Source organism: Choloepus didactylus, chromosome 19 (assembly GCF_015220235.1).
Source record: "Choloepus didactylus isolate mChoDid1 chromosome 19, mChoDid1.pri, whole genome shotgun sequence".
NCBI classification, from domain to species: Eukaryota; Metazoa; Chordata; class Mammalia; order Pilosa; family Megalonychidae; genus Choloepus; species Choloepus didactylus.
The window spans coordinates 62,199,303-62,216,637 of NC_051325.1; the positions used below are offsets into that span (position 1 = coordinate 62,199,303).

The following is a 17,335-nucleotide window of genomic DNA, read 5'->3' on the forward strand; positions in this document are numbered from 1 at the left end:
TGTCTACATTTTCTCTGCTCTTCCTCTTTCCTTTTCTTTCTGAGAAATGTTTGTTCCAGCATGCGGACGCTAGGTGGCGGCAGAGGAGGCGGAAGTGCCCTTACCTGGGCTGAACCCACAGGTGCTGGGGAGGAGGTGCACATGCTGAGCCTCACCTGTTGCTCGCCTCACCTGGGACGGGGCAGGTGGGTGGGGGCAGAATGAAGACCCCAAGATCCCTGCCCAGAGGTCAGAGAATCATCTGTAGCTGAATCAGCCCCCACACCCCACACACCCACACCCACCCCCACACCCCCAGACTTGCTTTGCTGCGCCTGGGCCTGCCTGATGGTATTTTTTTAAAAATTGCTGTCAGGGTTTTAAACATTGTAATGTTTAAATGTTAAATGTTAATGTTTGTAAGAACATAGGAAAACTTTGCCTAGATTCCTTGCATCTTGAAAAGTGTTCTGTCTGGCAGCCCCCCTGCCCATTTTCCCTCAGGGCACCAACTGGGGGAGCCGGCTCACGGCGGCCACTGAGGTGGGCAGATGTGTCTCTGCCAGCACAGCCCTCACCCCTTCTTGGGGAGTTGTGTGAAGCCCCTCGACTCATCTGTTGTTTACTGCTGGAGATGTGGGAGTCCCTCATCTCACCCCCAAGCTTTCCCTGTCCCTGCCCAACCAGCCGGCGGGCCGCTCTGCGGGTGGGGGTCCTGTGACCCCTGCCCACTGGAATTCCTCTGCACCAGCGGGAAGCAGGGGGCCTGCCGGTTTGGAGCAGGGATCCAATCCCAGCCTGCGCCCACCTCCAGGAGGCACTCAGCCTTGGGTTGGCTTCTGAGCCTCAGTTTCCTTGTCTGTGAAATGGGAGTGGGAGCAGACCTGCTGTGTGGGTTAAATGAGGCCAGCCAGGCACTGGGTGAGGTGAGCACAGGGCATCTGCTTTGCCTCAGTTTCCCTGATTGTAAGATGGGGCTCATGGTGCCTTCCTGGTAGGATGGGTGGGGCTAGAAGTGACTGGTGATGGTTAGAGTTGCAGGGGTTGGGATGAGGCCCAGGACACCTGCCCCATCCCAGGTGAGGCAAGCCACAGGTGAGGCTCAGCCTGTGCACCTGCTCCCCCAGCACCTGTGGGTTCAGCCCAGGTAAGAGCACTTTCGCCTTCTCTGCCAACAGCTGCTCAGCATGAGCTCGGCTTTGATGAGCAGGTGGCTCCTCTGGACAGGCAGAGGCCACTGGGGAACGGGCAGGTGGAGCACAGGGGAGCTGGGCGTGGTCTCTGAGGCCAACTCGGGGAGGTGCCCCCGCTCCACCCTGCCCCATACGGACCACGTTTGCACATCTGACACCTTCTCATCCCCAGGCCTCCTCTCAGTGTTGGCTCCGCAGGGACACCTCCCCTGAGCCCCCATCCCAAACCACCCCCACCCCTGCCAGTTCTCTCAGCCCATTGGAGTCTGTCTGTCTCTCCTGGATATCCTTTTGTTCTGTGTCCATCTGCCTGTCCTCCACCTGGCTCCACCCTGCCACCTGTCACTTGGCCGTGTCTGGCAAAGGCAGGTGCTTGTGTGGAAAGCTAAGTCATGAACTCTTCAGCCAGGCTTACTGCTTCCCCTTTTCCTTTGGGCTGTGATTTTTTGTCAGTACCACTGCCATTCCAGGAGTGTACCTGGGAAGGTTTGATTTGTTTCTGGTGTTTGGGGAGTGGGGTGGGTGAGATCCCTTCTCCCTGTCGGGCCGGGAGGGTCCAGCGGGGCCTGCTCCCGAGGTTATAGCACCTGTTTCTGCCGGGCCCTGGCCGACTGCGGGGCTCCTGCTGGCTCTTGCATTCCTGACCCGGCCCTGCGGGGCGCGGAGAGCCTGAGGGAGCTTGGCAGTAGCAGACGGAGGCTGGAGCTGGAGGCAGAGGTACTTCAGGCCGAAGCTCGTGTGTTCTGCGCTGAGCCCCTACAGCTGGGTGCCACGGAATGCACCCCTGGGAAGTCTTTGTTGAAGGAGGGAGGGAAGCCTCACCTTTTTAGGTTGGGTTTGAACCAGGCCATCATGAGCCGTCTTCAAATCCATTCTCTGTAAATGAGTGGTATGTGCGGTGTCTCAAGTGCCGGGTCTGGGGGTGCGGCAGAGGGGAGGGGCAGAGGTCCTGCCCCCACAGCCTCAGGGTCTAGTAAGACAGACCCCAGTGGGGTAATTCATTCCAGGGCAGGGGGGCGGAGAGGCGGGGCAGCCCGGGAACCTCGGAGGCCGGCAGCAGGGGCTCTGATGGTGGGGGTGGGGGCCTCCCTGAGTTAGGGGCAGAGTGCAGCGAGCCTGCAGAGGAGGGGACAAGCATCTCTGGCAGGGGAACAGCCTGTGCAGAGGCTCAGAGCAGGGACGGAGTATCGGTGCCTTCGAGGATGGGAGGATGCTCCTGTTGGGTCAGCGAGCACAGTGGGGCAGTGGTGGCGAGGAAGTCGGAGGGCTGAGCAGGGCCCTGGGACCAGGCCCTGAGTGGATCGCATCCCGAGGTAGGGGGAGAGATTTGGCCAGTGTCGTCTCCAGAAAGATCCCACAGCTGAGATGTGGGGAGAGGCCTGGGGGCGACGGCAAGGGGTGATATGGGAAGAGCCAAGCACGGCTGCGGTGGAGTCCAGGCTGCGTAGTAACTGCAGAGCTTGCGAAGCTTCCGGGGTCCACAAGAGGAAGTGACTCCCAGAAACTGAGTCAACAGCAGAGAAGCAGGAAGGGGGCCTTTTTGGGTCTCCCCTGCAGGAAGGCATCAATCTCCAACCCCTGTCGAGGGGCCCCCCACTCAGGGAGGGAACAGAGATGTGCAGAGATGCACCCTTGTCTCTTCTTGGGGGGCAGAAGGGGCTGGCCCAAGATCAGGGTCTGGGCCATTGCCTGGGGGTGCCCTGGCTGCCGGAGCTGTGTCCTCCCTGCGCGTCTGCGCGTGTCTTTCCACTAGATCCTTCCCCGTTCCTGAAGGGTGAAGCTCTGGTTGCTTCCTCCCCAGCCCCAGGCCAGGCTGCTCTCCTCCAAGGCCCTGGCGGGAAAAGTGCGGACCCTGCGCTCCGAGGACAGCTCTCCACCCCCACGGGGTCTCCGCACCTCACCTCCGTCCACAGGCCGCTGCCCCCCAGCCGGGTCATCGAGGAGCTGCACCGGGCGCTGGCCACAAAGCACCGTCAGGACAGGTGAGGGCTCCCGAGTCCCCACCAGGCCGGGGCTGGGCCCCTGCGCTTCTCCTGTGCTCCCCCGTCTCCGTCTTGAAACTCTCAATGGTGTTCGACCGGGAGCCCCACGTTCTCATTTTGTACTGGGCCCCCCATGTCACAAAGCTGGTCTGGACTCCCACATTCCGAGAGGGGACGGCCAGGGGCGTGGACCACAAGGACCCTGCCCCAAAGCCCCCCGCACAAGCCCCCGAGGGTCCGGGTGGGGGCAGGAGCCTCACGAGACGACTCGCCGACGAGCCGGCTGTGGCACCCGGGCCAGCACCCTCCCAGGCCGGAGCACCCACGAGCCGCTTTCCCGCAGTTACTCCTTTGTTCTCGGGCCTCCGTGGGTCGTGGACTGGGAGGGAGAAGTGAACTGCTGGGGGGCAAACAGGCAATGGAAACACACCTGTGGGTTGTGCAAATATTAGACGAAAAGAAAACAGCCCTCCCGAGTTCCACGGCATCCTGGCTCCCAGCAGTCACTGCTCTGTCTTCCCGTGGTGCGTGGTGTGCCCCCGGCCTGGGTTCCCAGCCGGGCATTGCTGCTGTGCTGCAGCCCAGTGGGCCAGGACCAGAGCTGAGAAACTGGTCCTTTGCAGTTTTCACAGTGAGTCCCGAGGGGTTCTGCTGGGTTTGGGGATGAAGTTGGCGATGTGTAACCTGAAGTGTCTTTCCAATTTAGTTTCCAAGGAAGGGAGAATAAAGGGTCTCCGAAGAAGCACTTGGACGTCCGTCTGTCGAGAACCTCCAGCGTGGAGCGGAGCAAGGAGAAGGAGGAGGCGTGGGGCTTCGACGGAACCTTGGAGAACAAACGGACGGCAGTGAAAGACCCGGAGGAGAACAAGGAAAACTTGATCATCGATTCCGAGCTCTCGGAGGACCTGCTTTTGTATCAGGATGAGGAGGCTCTGAACGACTCCATAATCTCTGGTGAGAAAAGGACGGAGCCCGCAAGGCGGGATTTGCAGGGAGGGTGGGTGCAGATTTCTGGCGTGCGGTGGCGCTGGGGTTCACAGCCCAGGGGGGCACCCGGGCTCGAGGCCTCCCACCAGGAGAGGGGAAAAGGGGGGCTTGTCATGTGGAGGGCAGTCCTTCCCAAAGCACGGGGCCTCGGGGACAGTCAGAGGCAGCTGGATGACTCATTTCACTTTAAAACTTACGTATTAACTTTTCACATGTGTTAGGCCCAGCAGTTGAAGTGAATTTTACTGCTTAGGATGAGCCTAAGCCAGTAGGTTAACTAAATATCAAAGGTACTTGTGGTCTGCAGATGGGACAAGCAGGGCTGGGGGTGTTGCACAGATGTCGAAGGCTTGGGAAATACAGTGAAAAACTAAGAGGAGCTAGATGAGGTGGAGGTGGGAGGGGAGAGAGGAGATTCCAGCTGGTATCTCGGAAATGGTGCAGAGGGCAGCCTGTGCCCGTGTGAGTCTTAATTATGAGGCTGCAGGAGCCCCAGCCCCTCGTTTCTTCTTCCCGATCACACGGATAGCGTGCTCCTACCTGGAGGACTTGGGGGCTCGGAGAGGTGGAGGCTCACTGCCTGTCCTGATGGTGGTTTCCAAGGACCCTCAAACAAAGCACTGCAAACTGCAGGGTGTAAAACCAGGTCTTTATTCTCTCACGGCCCTGGAGGCCAGCATCCAAAACCCAGGCGGTGGCAGGGCCTCGCCCCTCCGGAGGCTCTGGGACCAGTCTGCCCAGCGTCTCCCGGCTTGAGGGACCCCAGGCTCTCCTCGGCTTGTGGCTGTGTGCTCACATCTCTGCCTGCGCCATCGTGTGCCCGTCCCCTCTGCCCCTATCTTGTCTTCACCTGAGGACACCAGCCATTGGATTAGGGGACCCCACTCCAGCATGACCTCACCTTAACTGACGACATCTGCAAAGACCCTTTTCCCAGTAAGCTCACATCCACAGGTACCAGGATAAGGACTGGAACGTGACCTTTTGGAGGACGTGGTTCAACCCCCAGCAGGGATGCAGGTCGAGGCCTCACGTCCGAGCCCGAGGCAGGTGCCCACTGTGAGCCGGCCCCTCGCCCCGGCCCGGCATGTCTGGAGTCTGGATTCCGCCAGCCGGGCATGTGAGCCTCCCGAGTTTCTAGACCCAGGATCCGTAATCTGGGGCCCCTGAACCCTGGAAATTGAGTGCAGAAAGGAGGTTCTTTGTTTGTGTCACCTTTTTAAAAGTTATGAATCTCTGCCCAATATAAAATGCTTGGGAGGAAACATCCAATCTTTGTTAACGAAAAAGTTTATAAATAAAATGATACTTTCTTGGGGAAAATCCTTCACAGCCGGAAAGACCCAAAAAGCGTTTGGCTCTGCCTGGCTAAGACCCTGAGGGCCAGGTTGTATTTGCTTCTCTGTGCAAAGCATGGAGTTCAAACCCTGCCTCTGCTTGTCGCAGCAGATGTGTTATTTTTAGGTCTCTGTGGTGCTGAAGCAAAAAAACACCAAGCAGTGGATTAATCAGTTCTTAACTGTCACAACCGCAGTTTTTTTTTTTTTAATTCAGTTTTATTGAGAAATATTCACATACCATATAATCATCCATGTTGTACAATCAATTGTTCACAGCACCATCCTACAGTTGTGCACTCATCACCCTAATCCATCTTCAAATATTTTCCTTACACCAGAAAGAATCAGAATCAGAATAAAAAATAAAAACTAAAAAAAAACAAAAAACAGACCCCCCCCATCCCACTCTATTTTTCATTTAGGTTTTGTCCCCATTTTTCCACTCATCCATCCATACACTGGATAAAGGGAGTGCGATCCACAGGGTTTTCACAATCACATGTCACCCCTTGTAAGCTACATTGTTACACAATCGTCTCCAAGAGTCGAGGCTACTGGGTTGGAGCTTGGCAGCCCAGGCATTTACCTCTCGCTATTCCAATACATTCAAACCTAAAAGTGCTCAAGAATGTCCACCAGAGTGACCCCTCAACTCCATCTGAAATCTCTCAGCCACTGAAGCTTTATTTCATTTCATTTTGCATCCCCCTTTTGGTCAAGAATATTTTCTCAATGCACAGTGCTGGGTCCAGATTCATCCCTGGGAGTCATATCCTGCGTTTCCAGGGAGATTTACACCCCATGGGAGTCGGGTCCCACGTAGCGGGGAGGGCAGTGAGTTCACCTGTCTGGTTGGGTTAGCTAGAGAGAGAGGGCCACATCTGGGCAACAAAGAGACACTCAGGGGGAGACTCTTAGGCACAATCATAAGGAGGTTTAGCTTCTCCTTTGCAGTAACAAGCTTCACAGGGGCAAGTCCCACGATAGAGGGCTCAGCATGTCAAGCTGTCGGTCCCCTGTGTTTGTGAGAACATCAGCAACAATCCAGGTGAGGAAGCCCAACACCTCTGCATCCTCCCCCAGCTCTTCAGGAGGGTCCCAAATATGTATTTTTGTTCTCCACTGAAATTACTTTCGGATGTACAACCACAATTTTATTATGTGCCCTTCACTCTCGACGGAGACTTTGTGGATATTGCCTTGTCCCACTGAACACAAAATACCGAATATTTTGTCAACCCGAGTTCTGTTTGTCAGCAGCATCGGCCTCCACATTAGAATTCACTTTCCGGAAACGGCCGAGGTCTCACGGCGTCAGGCCTGCTCTGTGAATCTAACTGTGTGTGTCCGAGTCGCTGACAGCTGGGTGTCCCGTGTGGCACGTACACCGTCCCAATCCGAGCACGGGGTCGCTCGGCCAGCAGCTGTGTTTGTGCGCCTGCTGGATGCCGGCACGTACGCTGTGACACACTCACAGACACGCTCACACACACAAGCTCACACACAGGCCACCTTCAGGGCAAAGCAGGACATCGGGCACCTGCTCAGGTCCCTCGGAGGCGGATTTGATGATGAACAGGTTTTACGTCCTTGCTCCACTAAGATCCAAGCCTTCCAACATGTTTATAGTCTGTTCTCCCGTCCTGGACCCAAGAGCAGGGCCCACATCTCTGTCCCCAGTGCCTGGCCCCGTGGAGAGTGTGGACCAGGGTGCGGGAGGTTGCTGAAGGAGGGTGGGGCAGGGGAGAGAAACGCACCTGTGGGGGGAGAGGCGTCCCTGCACGGGATAATGAGCTTCCCCAGGGCTGGGTCGGCTCCCTGGGCGGCTGGGCCTCACTCCAGACGACCCCCAGCCCAGGCGTCCCAACCACAAGCCTGTAGCCCTGTGCCGTCCGAGGGTCTCAGCCCCCACGGGATGTTGTTTGGTGGAGCAAGTCCCCAGCTTTGTCCATGTTGGGCTCTCGGGTGAGGCTGACTGTGCACCCAGTCAGGGATCCCTGCCCTGCTCCCTGCCCAGGGAGACCTCCTAGAAGGGCTGTGGCCACCCCACCGGTCTCAACATGTTCCTTCCCAAGCTCTGTGGCCTGGGGCCAGTCCATGAACCGCTCTGTGCCTCAGTTACCTTATCTGTGAAGTGCGGTGATACTAGGGTTGTTACTAGGATTGAAAGGGACAATTCACCTATGTGTAGCCCCAACTCAGGGTCAGTGACTTCTGTAATTGTCATTGTCGTACATTATCTCCATTCACGAGGAGATAATGTCAATGTCGTACATTATCTCCATTTCATTTTGAAAATGAAATGAAAAGTCAGGAATCTTAGTGCAGGGGATCAAACTATGGCCCCATGGGGTCAGAACGAATTTCTGCTCCCAGTTTTGTTGACGTTCTGTGGCTGACGTGTGCTGCATGTTCCGATGGAAAAACGAGACCATGGTTTCCTCAGCCGATTCATTGATTTAATAAGAACGTTGGTGCCCCTGCAGCCCATGCACGCCCATCTGCTCGCCACTGGAAGAGCAGTCTCTGTGTGTCTGTGTAATTGGACGTGTTATTGCTCGTCGACTTCGCACGGAACAGGGATGGTGGCACGGCACTGTCACTCAGCACCTGCTTGGCAGGACAGGCTGGCAGGTCCTCGAGTTGGAGAGGGGAGCTCTGAGAGGCCCGTGGGGGCTCCTGCCGCCTCTCCGGGGCCAGGTGGGGGACGCCCCCAGGGCCCTGGGCTCAGACTGCAGGGACGGTGCCCGGCGCCCCGAGCTGCTCCTCCGGGCTCGGTGTCCTCTGTAGCCTGAGGGTGCAGCTGGGCTCCCACATCACGAGGTTTAATGAGGTCACGGCAGGGTCTCGGCGCTGGGTGGGGCATGTGGGGAAGCTGCAGTGTCGTCATCTCTTGGGGCTAGTGTACCCCAACATTCACGTCCACCTGGTCCTCAGAAGGTGACTTCATTTGGGAAAAGGGTCTTGGTGGATGTAATTAGCTAAGCGTGGTGAGATGGGGTCATACTGGCTTCAGGAGGGCCCTGAATCCAGGGACTGGGTCTTTCTAAGAAGAGGAGGGACGTGGGGATACACGGAGGAGACGGTCGTGCAGAGATGGAGCCGGATACTGGAGAGAGAGGCGGCCCCACGCTGAGGGGCGCCAGGAGCTGGGGGAGGCCGGGAGGAGCCTCCCCAGGCCTTGCGAGGGGGCGCAGCCCTGCCACACCTTGATTTTGGAGTTCTGGTGTCCAGGACTGTGGGAGAATAAAGGCCTATTATTTTAAGGCACCAGTTTGAGGTACGTTGTCAGGGCAGCCCAGGGAGAACGTTCGTCGTCATTGTCATTGTTGTCATCGTCATCATTTTCCTCGTAAAAACAAGGGATCTCACTTGTCAGCAGTCCCCAGATGCTAAGTGCCCGTGTCCCCTCCTGGAGTCCTTTAACGAGCTCACCCAACACCTGGTAACCACCTGTGCGTGCCCAGGCCTGGCCCCAGGGAGGGGAGGCGGAGAGAGGGGCTGACAGTGGGGGGCTCTTGGGGCATCCCACCCTCACCCCTCCCTGGTGGTGCCTGATGCTTTCTCCTGGGTCCATGGCTGCCATCTTCCATCGGTGTGGCCATGTGGAGGGAGGGGCCCTTGCTTGATGTGTAAGCTGAGAGCTTAACCAGGGGCCAAGGAGCCAGGGTCCTAAGAGTTGGGGGCATCATGCCCTGGCTCTGGGGCTGCTTCTGGTGGCCGACGAGGGCTCCCGGCAGCCCCAAGGGGTGTGACCACCCAAATGCAGCCTCCTAGGAGGATGGTAAAGGTCGTGGAGAAGAGAAGTTCATGTTTGCAAAGGTGTGGAGGTCAGAATTAAACCCTGGTACACTGGACTCCAAAGCAGCCACAGGAGTCGCCAGCAACACCCAGTAATGGCCGCGGTGGGGGAAACAGTGCCTCAAACCATCTTGCAGCCCCCTAAAAGCATGTGGGCACAGGCTACCACAACGCAAATGGACAGATGTCTAAGTTCTCACTCCGTTTTATAGAAATGGAATCGGAAGCCAGAAGATACACAGTGGGTGTGTTTGTGTAAGGCCGGGGACACCAATCAGACATCTCTGCGGCTGGATGTGTTTCTGTATGGGGGGCTGTCTGGGGCCTTGGAGGGTGCTGGGCAGCTTCCCCGGCCTCTGCCCACCAGATGCCAGGAGTACCCCCCATCCCCGTTGTGACAACCGAAGATGTCTGCAGACACTGCCACGGGTCCCAGGGAGGAAATAGCCTTTGTTTGAGACGCTCCAATGGTGCGGATGTTCTCTGTAGAATTACTCAGGATAGGGAAGTTGGAAACGCTGAGTGGCAATGAGTGAGGGCGCACGATGGCCTGAGTGACGGGGGCGTGCCGGGGAACAGAACAGGTGAGCTGAGCTGTCCTGGATAAAGAGCATGTCCCAGGTGCACTGCCAGTGAGAGAGAGAACTTGAGAAAGATCTCATTTTGTTACCTTTTTAAAACAAACTCACGCACCTGTGTATGCACACAGGCACACGTGCCCCCCAGTCATATTCTCTATTATAAGAGAGAAAGAGTAAGAGAAGGCAGAAGTTCCTTTACCCATTGTGATTTGGGCCAATCAATTATATTTTTGTTAAAATAGCTGATTAGAGTTTGGAATAGAAAAATGATAGATACCTTGTAAACATTTTGTTTTATTTTAAAACATGAATGAAGGAAAAAAACAACTAAAAAACCATACCCCCCACCAGAGCCCCAGCAGGTGCAGCGCCCCTTCGCATCCTCTGTCGCGGGGCCGAGGCCTTGCCAGGCCCTCCTGACTCTGCCTGTACCACCCTGTGTGTCTTCTGTGATTCCCAGCTCAGTTTCTATAAAATGGGGCAAAAACTTAGACACTTGTAAAGCAATGTTAAGTGCTCATTCCTGCCAGGTCTTTCATATTTATCTCACTCAATCCTAATTCAGTAGCTGTGACTTTAGGGGTGACATTTGATGCTCTCGTCTGCAAGGCCTTCAACGCCACTTTCGTAGACTCAAATGGAGCTTTTCCTTGTGGGCTTCGTGCTTCATCGGTTCGCATGATTTCATGAAGCTACAAAAATACAGCAACAGGTGCTACTGGCCTAAACAAGCATGGAAAAGAGAGCTGCCTCTCAGTGGGCGGGCGGGGAGGGGGCACCTGGGAGGGGCTGGGGAGCGTTGGCTGAGTGCAGGGGTGAGGGCAGCCACTGCAGATGTGTGTGTGTGAAGGGCTGAGGGGGCTTTCTTGGCTTGTCGGGATCACGTGCACCCAGCTAGATGCCCCGTCTATTTGTGTCTCAGAACTTTAGTGAGTGCATCTCTAGGATAAAGTTCTCAAGAGGAAGGAGCCGGGCTGAAGCATGTGCGCCGTTGAAATATTGATCCGTGATTGGAAGCTGCCCTCAGAGAGTCTGTCCCTTTCCCCCTTCCCAAGCAGAGCCAGGGGGCCACCTCCTCCAGCGCTTTTAAATACACTTTTACCGGCATGGGGGTGTGTGGGCAGGCCTTCGAGGATTACAGGCAGCTTATTTTTACTGTTTCTACTTGTCTGCACTGCCTGAGTCTTAACGACGGGACTGCCTTACTTTTATAATTTGAAAATCAGTGAGGATAAGCATGTTTTGAAAAGCCACCATCTCTGCTTTGGGGGAGCTCGCAGCCTCGCACACACCTGGGCAGGTGAGAATAACGCAGCTTGGCAAAGGGTGCAGCAGAATGGACACCCGGACGGGAGCAGGACAAGCAGAAGGCCGGGAGGGGGCTGGAGGGGGGCTAGAGGGGGAGGGTTTCAGTGAATGAGTGAGAGTTTTCCAGGCGAGTAACATCCCAGAGACACGGCAGAGCTGGTCACGTGGGGACGTGAACTGGCCTGGACTCCGGGAGTGCGGTGTGATACAGGTGTCCAGGGAGGGGACAGGGACCAATCCCAAGGACCTTCGTTGGTGTGGATGAGGGTCCAGCCTGAGAATCTGACTCTCTTACTTTCCCCGGTGTCGGAAAGGGGTGAGAATATCGGCTGTGTCACTGGGTAATATGCTAATGGTAAAAATGGCCCTTGACTGGCCAACAGCATCTGGCTCAGAGCCTGTAATAAATACCGAATACTCGAGACCCCCCTGTGCAGGACCCTTGACGCACCCCTGGCAGCTCTGTCTAGGGAACCTTCACAGGAGATCTTGGCCTTTCGCCTGAGCTGTGTCACCTGGCAAGGGCTGTCCTGCGGGCGGCCGGCTGTGTGAGCCACCTGCAGGGCTTTCTCTGAGGGGGCGGCGGGGGGCCGTCCTGTGAGCAGCTGGGTGGGTTCCCTCCTGGGTCTGCTGAGCAGGCTGGGGTGACTTCGGTCCATGATAATCTTGTGAGTCCAAACATTTCCTTGAACCCAAAAGAACCCCCCTTGGCAGGTCCCGTGGCTGTGACAGTCGGGGGCTGGGCTTTATCCGAGGACAGGGGATCTATCAAAGGACTCTCCACAGATCCGTTACCAGATTGGGCATTTCCGGAGCAACAGTCCACGAAGTTTTCTGATGGTGCCCCCAGTATTTGTACTTTATTTATTTATAAACTGTGTATATACTTACATTGCATGTGTTATAAAATATACACACAATGGATACCATCCAGCCCTAAAAAGGAGTGAAGTTCTGATACATGTGAAATAAGTCTGGAACAAAAGGGCAAATATTGTATGATCTTGCTTATAACGAAATACCTAGAATAAGCACATTACATGGAGTGTGTTGTGGGGGTGGGAAGGGAAAGGGCTTATTGTTTAGTGGACACAGAGTTGCTGTTGAGGTGACGGAACGTTTGGTGACGGATGTTGGTGGTGGTAGCACAGTATTGTGAATGTAATTAAAACCACTGAACACATGTAAAGTTGTTAAAACAGGAAATTTTGCATTGTACATATGTTACTACAACAAAAAGTTAAAAATATTCTCAAAAAACACTGAAGAATAAAGAATGACAAGAAATAGCAAGTGTATATATAAATATTACTATTTTCTACCCCAGCCTGACCTGCTGAGTCTGATGGGAGGCCCAGGAATCTGCATTTCAGCAAATGCACGCAGTGCTGGGATTCAGTGCAGGGGTCTGACATCCGCCCTCTGTGTATAAAAGCTCATTAGGAAACGATTGAATAGAGGAGGGATTTCAGTGCTCTAGAGAATTTTTTTGAAGCTTTTTTGAAAAACCATCTTTGCTATTTATTCAACAGTGACTGCATGTCCCCTCTCCGGACCCAAGGATTCTAAGGAAAACCCAGACCCAGTCTCCACCCTTGAGGCTCACATGAAAAGCCTAATTTCACCGTAAGGGCAACAAGGCAAAAATCGGGCTGTGCCTGGAGGTGAAGTCCTAAGACGACTGTGGGGCTGGCCGATGGGGCGACTCAGACGTTTGATGACACAGCACGTTTTAGTGTGGAAAGAGGCAAGGATGGGACAGGTCCTGGTGCTGCCTGAACGTGAAGAAAGGGCATGGCACACCTGTTCTGCAGGTGCTGGGATCCTTTCCCAGGTGGACATAATTGGGAAAAGTGAAGGCTAAAATGTGTTTTATTGAATCCTGTTTTAAGCATGGCAGAGGGTGTATTGAAAGGCCCCTGGCAGGGAACCCTTCTGTAACACGATGAATTTTCTAGTGAGCAAGGACTCACCTGGTTTCATTGTCGTGATGAGTTCCCGGAACCGGATGCAGTTACTGCCTTTTCTTGGAAGTTGGGGCCCTGGGGTTTGCAGTGATGCGGAAACCCGCCCGTTCCCCCGGTGGGCACCAGGTGGTGCAGCGGGTGGCCTCTGGGATGCAGGATGCTCGAGAACCTGCCTGGTCTCTGGGCAACCCAGGGGGCCTGTGTGGGGAGGGGGCGTCAGAGCTGGTGGTCCCGTGGGCAGGCCCGGCTGTGGGAGTGCACACTTGGCCAGTCCGGCGATGGCCACGGCCTCAGGGGGCTTCTTTTTCTCTTTTTCTCTTTCAGCTGTGACTGTGCTTGCTAAGCCCGTCTCATGCCTTAGTACACCTAATCCTGATTCCTGACGAGGCAGGTTCTCTTGTCCTTTTTTCGCAGTTGAGGAAACCAAGCAAGGGAGAAGAGAAGGAACTTGCCCATTTTGCACCCAGGTCTATCTGGCTCTGCGGCCGCGTCTGTGAGCTGCCTTACATCATCCCACGTCCTCTTTCAGCCACCTCCTAGTTGCAGACCCTGCGCCAGGTGCCGGGAAGTCAATGGCACAAGGGCCCCAGTCTTCAGGCAGCTGCGGCAGGCGGGGGGTTTGGGACATGCAGGGACAAGTGCCACGATGGGCACAAATGAAGCAAACGCTGCAGTTTCTGCATCTTAAAATAGAGGCTCTCAGCCCGAGCTGCACCCTTTTTTTTTAAAATGCAATTTTATTGAGATATATTCACATGGTGTAGAAACTACCCGAAGTGTACAATCACTGGTTCACAGTATCATCACATACAGCCCCTGATCAAATTTAGAATATTTTCATTACTCCAGAAAATAAGTAAAAATAAAAAAGAAAACTCTAATCCTCCCATATTCCTTATCCCCTCATATTACTGACCCAAAGTCTTGGTGTGGTATATTTATTACTGTCGATGAAAGAGTATTAAAATATTACTGTTAACTGTAGCCCATAGTTTGTGATAGGTGCATTTTCCCCCATAAACCCCTCTACTATTAACTCCTTATAATAGCCTCATACATCTGAGCTGCACACTTTCTATGAGCACTGATGTGGGGCTCACCTTGAAGAATTGCATTAATATCCCGGGACCGGGGGCGGGGGCTTCAGTCATTTTACAACCTTCCCAGGGATGCTAAATCATAGCTGGGGTGGAGAATCGAAGTCTTCAAGGAGTAGTGATTCCTGAGGCAAAAAGAGATGGAGCCTTCTGAAGGGGGGGCGGGGTGGGGGGCAGCTTGAGCAGAGACACGCAGGCGAGGTGTATGAGACACACAGTAGTGTGGTCTTTCTGAATCCAACGTGGGGAGGGGGAGAGAGAGAGAAAGGTCCAGAGATCTTCATATGTGATATGAGGAAAGGTGGGCCTGAGCAGGAAGCCTGTGAGTGGAGCCCCAAATCCCCTACTTTGGCTGTGTGACCTTAGACAAATAGTTAACCTCTCTGTGCCTGATGTCTGCATCTGCAAAACAGGACTAATAGATCCTAGCACCTGTCTCCCAGGACCCTTTCAGGCTTAGCCCTGTGCCTGGCAGACAGCAAGCACTCGTTGCAAGTTGGCAGTTCCTGCTGCCGCGTGGGGTGGGAGGTGGTGAGGTGGCCCCTGCAGCTGTAGGGTCCCTCCGGGCTGCGTGCCTGACCCTGTCGTCATGATTAGTGCCTTACAGAGATCCCAGGCTGCGGTGGCAGGAGGGGCTGCGGAGGGTGTCCTTGGCTTGCAGTGAGAGAAGGGAAGTGGCCTGTGAAGGAGGACTGATGGGGGCTGGGGAGACCGAGGCAGGGAAGAGAAGTGAGGACGTGGCATCGGCAGGAGCTAGGGGTGGGGGCGGCTGAGGGGGAGAATATGGAGAGGCAGGAGAAGGGGGGCCCTTGCTGTGCTGGTGGGCTCACATGGGGCGCCCTGCCTGGCCTGCGGAGGCCCTGTGCTCAGGGCTAACTGGGGACCACTCAGTCATTCAAGGGTATCTATTGAGCACCTGCTGCATGCACGGTGAGCAAGGCCAGGTCACGTCCCTGGAGGGAGGGAGACAGAGTCTGTGGCCAAAGTGTCCATTGGGGGTGACATGAGCACACCCAGCATGTTCCAGGGTGACACCTGGGTGTAATCTTCAAAGCCACTGTATTTTCTTGCCCCACGGTCTCTTCATCCCTTGCTTCTGGTGACACCCAGGTGGCACCTGACTTTTCTGTTCACAGGTAGTGGAACGTCACGTGGTCTCTAAGTCATGATCACTGTTGGCTTTCAGAAATCAGAATATGGCTGAGGAATCAAAACTTCCATGTGGGTTGTGTTGTGCTGCCTGCCCCCCCGGGCTGAGGCCTCCTGCGGCAGGAACCGGGGCGGGCGGGGACCGGAGCAGCCTCTGGCTCCTGTGACCTGGAGAGCCACTGGCACGGGAGGGTCCCGGCCACCCTCAGCCACGAACTGGGCAGTGTTTACCCATGGGGGCCCAGCCTGGGGGGCCTGGGGGCTGTCCCTTCTCCTGGAAAAGCATAAGGTGATTCTCTGAGAATGATCTGAGGACTCGATTATGTGCAGGGGCTTCTGGGCAGGCAGTGCAGCCACACGTGGCCGTCCTCACTACGGGCTGAGCTTTCCAGGGCCTCAGAGAGCCCCATGAGGTTACAGGGCTTGAGGCTGGCAGGTCTGTGAAGGTAACAGGTACTTACTGAGGCCTCTGTATGCAAGTGACAGGTACTTACTGAGCTCTCCGTGTGCAAGTAGCAGGTACTCACTGAGCTCTCCGTGTGCAAGTAGCAGGTACTTACTGGGCTCTTCATATGCAAGTAGCGGGTACTTACTGAGCTCTCCGTGTGCAAGTAGCAGGTACTTACTGAGCTCTCCGTGTGCAAGTAGCAGGTACTTACTGAGGTCTCTCTTTGCAGGTAACAGGTGTTTGTCAAGGTCTCTGTGCAAGTAACTTGTACCGACTGAGGTCTCACTGTGCAGGTAACAGGTGTCTGTCGAGCTCTCTCTGAGAGTTGCACGTGGACATCCTCAATGGCAGCAACCTTCACGATGATGGTCCTGTTTTTCCTGAATCTTTCTGTGGAGTGTGCCACATTCTTATCCTCAAACCCTTATGGTTTATTTCTTAGAGCTTGCAGGTCCATCTCCCCAACCCTGCCTTCTGCAGGTGCCCCCTCTGAGGGAGCAAGAGAGCAGAGAGGCACATCCAGGCAGAGTCTGCTGGGTTCGCCCCTGACGACGACCCTCCCACGGCACCGAGCCGGCAAGAAAATGCTTTTATGTCGTCTCTTCCCCGGATGGGCGTGTGAGGCGGGCGTTACCCTTACCCCCTTTTCTGGGAACTCTCCTGCCTGCCGGGCTTTGCCTCGGAGGTGCAGCCCCCTTCATCTGGCCCCCAGGGGAGGCAGCTTGGGAGGCCCCTCCCTTGTGGTTTGAAGCGACCCCAGACGGGTCCCCAGAAGTCGTTTCCCGCTCTGCTCTGCTCACACCCTTCGGCGACTCCTCTGCTGCGTCGGGAACGCCTGCAGCCCCCCTGGGTCCCACGCAGCCTGCCTCTCGCCCGCTCCCCTCCTCCCTGCTCGGACCCCTGGAGGGGCGGTCACACAGCGTCCTGCTCCCACCCACACCTCCCACCCTCCAGGCTGTCACCTTCTCTCCTTCCACCCCCGGTGTCAAAAATGAACAGTCCGTGAAATGGTCCTGCGTTGGTGCTTAGAAACTGTTCGTTCATTCAGTCATTCACTTCCGCAGGTGACGTTGCAGCCTAGGGGTTAGGAAACCACCCTCCCGCCCCCGCCCTGGCTCTCCCTCTCAGGAGCTGGGCAACCCTGGGAAAGCCTACTCCCTTCTCTGGGCCTTGGTTCTCCCACTGGGAAATGCAAGGCTGGTGGTGTCTGCATCGAGGAAGGTGTATCGGTTACTTTTTGCCACAATGATGCTGCATAACAGGGACAGCTAATGCCTACAGCCTGGGCACAAGCAGCATTTATCATTCCTCGTGGGTCTGTAGATCGGCCGCTGGTGCTTCTGCTTCCCTCAGAGGGCAAGGCCGTGCTCTCCTGGGGTCGCTGATTGGGATTCTGGTGTCCCTCACGTCCCTCCAGCCGGCTGCTCTGGGTGCGGTCTCACGGTTACAGTGGCCGAGGTGCTGACCGCGCGGTGGGGAAGCAGTGGAAGGCTTTGGGCCTCT

General features: G+C 55.5%; 1 protein-coding gene across 4 annotated transcripts in view; it reads left to right on the plus strand.

The window, feature by feature from the left end:
- Positions 1-17,335, plus strand: part of PHACTR3 (phosphatase and actin regulator 3) — a 237,698-nt gene that overhangs the window by 152,460 nt on the left and 67,903 nt on the right. For all 4 annotated transcript variants that reach the window (XM_037811591.1, XM_037811593.1, XM_037811590.1 and 1 more), the window contains exons 6-7: positions 2,974-3,154; positions 3,861-4,108. In XM_037811591.1, coding sequence (XP_037667519.1) covers positions 2,974-3,154; positions 3,861-4,108 — 429 coding nt within the window. The remainder of the gene's footprint in view (positions 1-2,973; positions 3,155-3,860; positions 4,109-17,335) is intronic.